Consider the following 9,628-nt stretch of genomic DNA (forward strand, 5'->3'; position numbering starts at 1 on the left):
CCCCCCCCCCCCCCCCCCCCCCCCAAAAAAAAAAAATACGGATCTACTTTGAAAATCCACGCCATGCACAGATTTATCAACTTCAGAGTCATTCGGGTTGGCCTAATGTGCCTCCTTAAAGATTCAAGCAGCTACAGAGTCTGGATCTGTGCCTGACATAGCTCAGAAGTTTACCAAACTGTTTACTGTAGATGCACTCAGAATACCACGGACCTCACCGAGTGTCAACAGCTGCAGGAGGAGGAGTAACAACCTAATAAATCCCAGCTACACCTGTGTCAGATATGCTACGTGGTGTGAATGATGTGGGTAGCAGTTGTAGCGTTTCTGTATTTCATACAGCTGACAATGATGTATTCCTTTTTATTTTTCTACCTGAGACTGAACCTTTTGCATCTTAGATACCTGGCTGAAATAAAACTGTTACTATATACAACTAAGGAATACCTGGTGTTATTTACGAGTGGGTAATATATCATATCACAGCTATTTACATAAACGCTGATGTGTTTCAGTGGCAGCTTAGAATGTAAAATTAAGACGATTATACAGAAACTACATGATTTCTTCAATCCTGATGAGAACTCGTTGGAAACGTTTTAAAAATCTTCAGATTTTCGAACTCTTGATGTACAAACGTGTCGTCTTTACAGTAATTTGTGAAATGTAAAGTAAGAAAAACAAACAGCCCCTCCAATATCATCTTACTTGCTTGAAGTGGAAAGTTCAGCGTGGATCCTCTCCAACTTCTGTTTGTAAATATTCACCTCTTCCAGTTTGGGTGGCTCATATTTTTTGAGAAGGGTTTTCATACCTGCATCATCATCAAAAAAAAAAATACTCAAACAACTCAGCATCACCATCTTGTGGTTGAGAAACGAGGTGGCGTTTACTCACGTCTCATGGAGTCGTACATCTTTAAAAGAGTTTCTTTGTCTTCTTTCAGTTTCAAGCATTCAGTCAGGTAGCTAGACAAATGAAATAACGAACGGGGCTCAAATAACAAAACTATTGCATTTCTTCTTACGTTCAATCACATAGAACTTTTAAGAGTAGTATTTATACTTTTAAGAGTAGTATGTATTTTCCTGTCTTGGTTACAGTTATTCCAGAAGAAAAACACTTGAAAAGATAAAGGCAGTGAAGTTGCATATATGTACTTAAGAACAAATGATCCACCTCTCCAGGTTGATGCCAGCTCTGGAAGCACTATTCAGGATAGCAGTGAGAGCAATCTGAGAGGGGGGAAACAGAAGTCCTGCATCCGTCATGGCTGCCTGGGTCAGAAAGTCATCAGCACTTTTCCTCAGTGACTCTGGGTTCTCCAGCATTGGGTATCGAGTCTGGACATGAGACAGGACAAGACCAAACAAACCAATAAACTCCAATGCAATTTAAAGTTTGAGCAGTGAACATTCTGCCACAGAGATCCCACCTTGAGATCAATGAGCAGACCCTCCATGGGTCTGTAGGGGTTGTGGATGACCAGGTGAAAATTGAGCTGCTGAATTAAAAGCAGCTCATACTCAAGGATTTGCTCCAGGACCCTCTCTTGTCCTGCAACAGTCTCCTGCAGAAGATTGCCCACGAACTGGGTGCAAGACACGTTGAACTCGTCCACTTTGCAGGACAGGTATGCGCACGTCAGCCTGGAACAAGAAAGAGCTTCTAACGAGCTGCTTGTCAAAAATAAAACTGGTAAGAGTGAGACACAAATTATTCCGTCAACACTGAATGAAGCAAGAAAGTTCTTCTTCTTCTTCGTCTTGTGTTTTATGGCGGTTGGCAAGCAACGTTTAGATGTGCATTACCGCCATCTACTGGAATGGAGTATGGATCGGGATGCTAAATAATTACTATAGGTTTAACTAAATAAAATAATAAGAAAATAAGAGAAAAAAACAAACAAACTATATTCTCTCGATTATTTCCGTCTTCTTAAGGTAGCTTAACAAAAAAACAACAAGTTCAGAAGTGAGAAGTTTATCCAAAAGATCCTGTATATTCAACTGTAGTTTGTTGACCTGTAGTCTATGTGCCAGTTCCTTCCTCTCAGCTGAATATTTGGGACAGAATAATAAAACATGATTCACTGTCTCTTCTTGAAAACAAAAGTCACATTTTCCTGTAGGATGTTTTCCCATTTTAAACAATGTACTGTTTAATCTTGTGTGGCCAAAACGTAATCTGGATATGACTGTTTCCTCCTTTCTATTTCGTCCTGTTCTCCTCATCACACCAACTTTCCTTTGAATGTTATAAAACCACCTGCCAGTTCTTTCTTCTTCCCACTGTTTCTGCCATCTTTCCTTCACCTTTTGTTTAATAACTGATTTGATTTCTCCTTTACTGAATGGTACCAGTATATCAATGTAAGTATTTTTTGTTGCTTGTTTTGCATATTTATCTGCCAACTCATTTCCTTTTATTCCTATATGTGATGGTATCCATATAAATGTAATTAATAAACCCATCGCTTGAATTCTATAAATTAATAATTGAATTTCTAATAAAAGGTCAGGTCTGCTGTCTGAATGATTATTTTTCAATGAGTATAATGAAGAACTTGAATCAGAACATATTATACTCCTTAATGGACGAACTTCCTCAATCCATCCCAGAGCTAAAATGATTCCTATCATCTCTCCTGTGTAGACTGAGACTCCATCAGTAATTCTTTTACCTGTTTTGAAACTGAATTCTGGAACAATGAATGAAACCCCGCTACTGTTATCTGAATTTTTTGATGCATCTGTATAAATTTTAACATATCCATAATACTTACTATCTAAATATGTTTGTATTGAATGAGAATCTGAAATGTTTTCTTTTTTACGATTTTCCAACAAAGTGAGATCAACATCACTATTACTTAAAAGAGATGGGTGAACTGGAGACTGAGGAACTGTTTGACTAATATTTATGTGAGATATATCTAAATCTTTTATAATGTTTTCTACAGTCCAGCCAAATGAATTTAATTTCTTTTTCTCTTTTTCCCAGCTAGGTTTTAAAATCTCTTGACATGGATGATTTCCATTATGACCTTTTAACTGACACCAGTAAGTTGAAAGTATTTGTAATCTTCTAAGCTGAAGTGGCATTTCTCCCATTTCCACCAGTAAAGCTGATGTTGGAGTTGTTCTGATGGCACCTGTACATAATCTCAAGGCTTGATGCTGAATATTATCTAATTTTTTGAGTAATGTATCTGATGCTGACCCAAATGCTATACTGCCATAATCAAATAAGGACCTAATTAAACCTGTGTATATTGATTTCAGTGCTTTCCTCTCAGCTCCCCACTCACTCCCCACCAAACACCTCATTACATTTAACACTCTCTTACATTTATCTATTATGTTTTGAATATGCACTTTCCAAGTAAGTTTGTCATCTAACCATATACCCAAAAACTTAAATTGGTTTACCCTTTCCAAATCATGATTATATATTTTCAATTTTACATTTTCTGATACCTTTTTTCTTGTAAAAAATAAAGTCTTCGTTTTATCTATAGAAATTTTGAATCCCCATTTAAAGGACCAGTTTTCTATTTCATTAATTGCTTCTTGTGTCTTTTTTACAATATAATTTAAATTTTTCCCCCTCTTCCAGATTGCCCCATCATCAGCAAATAAAGAAAACCCCATTCCATTCTCCAAATTTTCAAACATATCATTAATCATAATAGAAAAAAACAATGGGCTCAATATACTTCCTTGGGGAGTTCCATTTTCAACCAAAAATTTTTCTGAAAATGTTTTTCCTATTCTCACTTGTATTGATCGATCTTGTAAAAAATCTTTTATCCAATAAAACATTGAACCATTTATTCCCATCTTTTTTAGTTTTATTAATAAACCTTCCTTCCACATCATATCGTAAGCTTTCTCTATATCAAAAAAGACAGCCACCACACTCTCCTTATTAACTTGTCCTTTCCTGATTTCATGTTCTAAACATAAAACAGGATCCATAGTGTTTCTACCTTTTCTAAATCCACTTTGGAATCTTGATAAATATCCCCTCTTCTCAACAAAGTAAGTCAGTCGTTCATTTATCATTCTCTCCATAATTTTACATAAATGTGAAGTTAAAGCTATAGGTCTATAACTGGCTGGGTTTGATCGTTCTTTACCTGACTTGAGGATTGGAACTATGATTGCTTCTTTCCATGCTTTAGGTAAAAAGCCTAATTCCCAGATCTTATTATATAATTCCAGTAAAACTTTTTTAGATGAATTACTAAGCTGATTAATCATAATGTAAGAGATATTGTCATTTCCTGGAGATGAGTTTTTTGATTTCCTAAGGGCATTATTCAGTTCAAAAAAGGAAAAGGGAGCATTTAATAAGTCAGTGGATCTTATATTTTCTTTTAATAAATGAATATTTTCATTGATTGTACAATTTCTACTCTGTTTCTCTTCTGTACTTAGATTACTACTATTGTGGATTTTAACAAAATGATTGACCAAAATGTTTGCCTTCTCTTCCTCTGTTACAGCAGTAACATCTCCATCCTTCAGAACTGGATATCCATATTCTCTTCTAAACCCATTCATTCGTTTTATCATCCCCCAAACTTTTGAAATGTTTGTTTCCCTACCTACCGAATTACAAAAGTTTCCCCAATAAACCTTTTTTGCATTTTTTACAGTTCTTCTAACAAGAGCTTGCAACCTTTTATATTCAATAAAATTCTGAAAGTTATGATTTCTTTTTAACAATCTAAAAGCTTTATTTCGAGATTTTATTGCTACATCACAATCCTTTGTCCACCACGGTACGACTTTCTTCTTATATTTTCCTCTCTTTCTTTGGACTGCTTCACGTGCAGCACCTAAAATGGCTTCACAAATAGAAAGATTTAAATTGTCAATATCTAAATCAATATTAACTATTTGCATTTCTTTATCACTTATTATTTTATATTTTTCCCAATCAGCACTTCCAAAGATCCATCTTTCTACACCTTCATTGTCAAATGCTTCCATTTCCAAACCGATTTCAATGAATATAGGATAATGATCACTTCCTATAGTTGATTCTTTTAATACTTGCCAATTACTAATCCCAGCAAGACTTTCTGAAATTAAAGTTAAATCTAATGCTGATTCAGATCCATTTCTAATATTGAATCTTGTCCCCTCCCCATCATTAAGGCAAACTAAATTCTTTAGATCCATTATTTCTTCCACCACCTCTCCATTAGCATCATTACTACTACCCCACAAAGTACTGTAAGCATTAAAATCTCCACAACAGATTACTTTTCCTTCAATATTTTTAAACATTTCCTCCATTTGATCTAAATAAAGTTTTTTACAGGGATTATAAAAATTTAATATTTTAATACTTTCTTTATTAATCCAAATTTCTACAGATATCCATTCTAATGTTATTCCTTTTTCTAAATATCTATATTGTATTCCTTGTTTTATAAATATTATACATCCTCCTCCACTCTCTTGCTCCCTGTCTCTTCTAATACTGTCGTACCCTTTTATCACAAAATCTAATTCTGGTTTGAGCCATGTTTCTTGAACACAAATTATGTCTGGTTTTCTTTTCGAATTGTTTAAATATCCTTTAAATTCTTGACCATTAGCTAATAAACTCCTTGCATTCCATTGAAGAATAATCATTATATTCTTCCTTCGCCCAGTTTTCCATCTGTTTCTAGCTTTTTATTGATCGATTCCCAAGATAAATCCTTCACAGACAGAAATTTCTCTGCACCTTTTACTATGATTTTGATTTTTTCAGTTTTTTGCTTCACTTGATCAGTGCAGTTAATAACATAAGCCATGAACAGAATTAATTTATCCATTGTAATTTCCATTCCTGTCATTGCTCTTTGACTGGATTCAGATTTTGGACTAGGAGGAACTTTAGGATTTCCCTGTAGGCCCACTGCTCTTTTTTCTTGCACCTTTTTTGTTGCTTCTGCATAAGTAATGTTTTTAACAGTTTTTATGTGCTGTATTTCTGCTGCCTTCTTCCTTACTTCACATCCCCCATACGCTGCACTATGCTGACCTCCACAGTTACAACATTTCAACTGTACATCTTTCCCACATTCATCATACCTATGATCTGCACCACACTTTGCACATCTTTGCTTCCCTTTGCACACTGCTGCAATGTGACCGTATCTTTGGCACTTGTAACAGCGCAGAGGAGGAGGGATGTAAGGCCTGACAGGAAAACACATGAAACCAATTTTTATTTTATCAGGAAGAGCTTCGCCTTTAAACTCTAAAAGTACCGAGAGACTCTCAATCCTTTTCCCATCTACAGTTTTTAACAACCTTTTCAAATTGCATATTTCTACATCATGAATATTTCTTTTAAGTTTTTCCAGATCTTCCTCAAGTGGAATACCAGTGATAACCCCACGTGATACCTTGTTTTCTCCAATAATTTTCTTTTCACTAACAACCTTTTTGCAAATGTTATCAATCTGCATAGCTTTATTTTTTTTGTTCTTCAGATTTACATTTGATCAACAGATTCCCATCACGCAGCATTTTCGCAAACTCCACCTCACCTAGTTTCTTTTTTATATCTTTAGATATCGCTATAGGGCTTAGATTCATGTTCTCATCTTCTTTCTTGAATTTAAGTATGACTTTAAATTCCTCATTTATCACTTTCCTTCTAACCAGTCTGTTTTCATCCTCTGAACTACACTCTTCAAGGCTTCTCTTATTTCTATGGCTGCCAAGCTCTCTGTCATCTCTCACAGCTTTGCCCTTACCTTTTCCTCCTCCTCTACCTACCGGAGTCCAGTCATCAAAATCCATATCCTCGTTGTAATCTACCTGAGTAGTCATCCCGATCCAGTCGCATTCCAGTTTATGCCAACCACTAAATTCAAAAAGAAAAATGAAATATATGGATACAAAAATCTCAAACTTTCAAAAATTTCCCGCCGCGCCCTTCTTCTTCCCTTCCCAGTCCAAGCAAGAAAGTTGCAAAAAAATCTCGCTTTCAAAGTGTCAATCTGACCCAATTCTACAGCTGGTAACAATGAACTTGATTGTAAAAGTAAAAAAAAAATCCAACATTTACACTGTCATTTGGTTTGTGTACAACATACTGATTTAGTGCACGTACATGCACACATAAAACAACGATTTGAGAATAATCCCAGATTCCCAGTTACCACCTAAAAATAGCATAATAGAGAAAACTAATCATTGATGTTCAGTTTGAATGCAGCAGCATGTATACAACTTGGAGGAAAGGCATTAAAAGGAAGTGTTGTAATGATTAAAACACAAATATGTCAACAGATGAGAAAGGAGTTGGGGAATAAACTTGTACATTTGGGAGGGCACCTTTAATTCACAAGTAAAATTTAGGGTACCCAACAGAAAATATACATTTACACAAGACCGACAAAGAAAATGTTATTCTTGATTAAGCAAAGTTGAGCAGATTCTTGTAGAAGCTTTATTTAAAAAACAAAACACGAATAATTAGCAAAACTATTTTTAGTTTATTTGTATTTGCTTTCTGCACATAAGTGCTCTGGAGGAAGTTGTAGTTTTTAAAAGACCTGTTCCCAACTAGCAGCACTTACATGATGATCCTGGGGTGGTGCTCCATGATGGAGTTGTTCAGGTAGAATCTTCTGAAGTACATGAGGGCTGTTCCCTGCGAGGAGGAGAAACATGTGGTTCAGTTCTCCAAACCACGTGCACATGAGGGGGAAACAGAACGTGCGCGCGACACATACCACTACTGATTTGGGCATCAAAGGCTTAAAGGCGCTGCAGAAGTCGAGCATCCTCCTCTCATAGTGACGGAACAAAACGTCCTCCTCATAACGCTCCAACAACATGGAGGAACTTACACCAGGCTGGTGCAGAAACAAACAGCCAACAAGTGAACATGGCTCTGTCTTGGAGTCGAATACGCCACATTTCTGTTACCTACCTTCCCAGTTTCAAGAACCGTTTTACGGAATTTCTCATTGGCGCCGACTCTCATCTGTTCCAACTCATCCTCACTTTTAAAGGTCCAGTATTTTCTCTGTGAGCTGTTGTGAAACATGGCGACTTTCTGCGATCACAAAACACAAACAGAAAATATAAGCGCATGATACATGGATAAACGAACTTCAGCGAGCAAACGGTCAGTGAAAACATAAAACATTAAACTATCTTACATTTTCGTGTCTAATTATTCATCACTCGGCTCAAAGACGACTTTGTAGAAAGATAAAAGATATGTGCTACAAACAGTCGGTTCAAATTCTGATTTATCTTCGAAACCACGGGCCTCGAGCGCAAAAACAAGCCGGAAAACTTCTCCATATACAATCCAGGAGCGTCGACTGATTATGACGACATATTTGTCCTTATTTAATGACGTAGTTTACCGAAAGTTTTGAACAAAGCGCGCACTCAAATCTCACCTCTGTGTGTTGAACGTTTTCCGACAAGTGCGGCAATGAAGAAACATTAATAAAAGTATTTATTATTATTTATTTATTTATTGTGGGAGGAGGTGGGGCTATTTCACAATCCTCTTAGTCCTACATTTTTAAAAAATGAAATCAATTTAATTTTAACAAATCTTTATTTAGGTCCTTTACCCTCACAAGAAATGTTATTACAACAGTGTTTGTTTTTTAGAGAGAAACTCCACATTCGTATAATTAAACTAACGAGTTTGTGTTTATTATTACTTGTTTTGGTTCTTGTGTTTTTATGTTTTAATTTAAAGATGTTGGTATTTAGATAATAAAAGGAAGATCTAATCAACAGTGTTATAACTTATTAATTTATTAATTACTAATAAATACCATAACTTCCTCCCCCTCTCTCTATATATGAACAGTAGACAAGTCCCCCCCCCCCCCCTTTGGCTTACATTTAATAAAATAATAATAATAATAATAATAATTCGGAACCATGCAGCTAATATTGGTCAAATGTTTGGATCTGGCTCATTTGGGGTGAAAGAGTGCAACATCAGCCAGTATGTGTTTATTACACTGAGCCACTCAACCCCCACCAGTGTTTCCGCCCCCTCATTTGCATAAACATGAGTAATTTATGAATAATAAATGCCCCCTGCGATCAGCTCGAGTCGCTAATTTGCATATGAGCGCAGCTTTAGCGCTGTTATCATGAGCCCTTCAAGCCTGCAGAAAGCCAGGATCAGAACAGGTATGTGCTGAAGTCTGTTTGTCTCTTTTTTTTTTTCCTAAGCTGTTCATCCACAGGCGGTAAAGCAAAATGCATGTGCGTGCGTGCGCGTGTGTGTGTGAGAGAGAGAGAGAGAGCTGTCCGGGATGGGCATGTAAAACCATCTGCCTGATCCGGGTCTGCAGCTCGGGCTTGCCCTGGAACTGCATAAACATGAAGTGTCGATGCATTATTGATGAGAGCGGAGCAACGGCTTGACTGGATGTGCGCGCGCGAGAGAGCAAGACGTTGGCGTGCACGCGCGCGGCTCCGCTGTCGCACCTTTTCCCCACCTGCTATTTCACATAATTCCAGCGTGTGATGACTCTTTTGTCTCCTCGTGTGCATTTATATTTCATTTCATTGTCTGCGCATCGGTTGATCCTCTCCTCACTGCAGACTGGCTTTTTTTTTTTTTTGGG

At 36.6% G+C, this 9,628-nt stretch overlaps 1 protein-coding gene across 1 annotated transcript in view; it reads right to left on the reverse strand.

The window, feature by feature from the left end:
* Nucleotides 1–704: 704 nt before the first annotated feature.
* ccnh (cyclin H) overlaps nucleotides 705–9,628 on the reverse strand; it is a 23,519-nt gene continuing 14,595 nt past the window's right edge. The window contains exons 2-9 of the mRNA XM_037680661.1: nucleotides 7,951–8,076; nucleotides 7,751–7,873; nucleotides 7,595–7,668; nucleotides 6,096–6,203; nucleotides 1,436–1,649; nucleotides 1,180–1,343; nucleotides 898–968; nucleotides 705–814 (exon numbers count right to left, since the gene is read on the reverse strand). Coding sequence (XP_037536589.1) covers nucleotides 705–814; nucleotides 898–968; nucleotides 1,180–1,343; nucleotides 1,436–1,649; nucleotides 6,096–6,203; nucleotides 7,595–7,668; nucleotides 7,751–7,873; nucleotides 7,951–8,076 — 990 coding nt within the window. The remainder of the gene's footprint in view (nucleotides 815–897; nucleotides 969–1,179; nucleotides 1,344–1,435; nucleotides 1,650–6,095; nucleotides 6,204–7,594; nucleotides 7,669–7,750; nucleotides 7,874–7,950; nucleotides 8,077–9,628) is intronic.

Source organism: Nematolebias whitei, chromosome 8 (assembly GCF_014905685.2).
Source record: "Nematolebias whitei isolate Nwh7 chromosome 8, NemWhi1, whole genome shotgun sequence".
Lineage (NCBI taxonomy): Eukaryota > Metazoa > Chordata > Actinopteri > Cyprinodontiformes > Rivulidae > Nematolebias > Nematolebias whitei.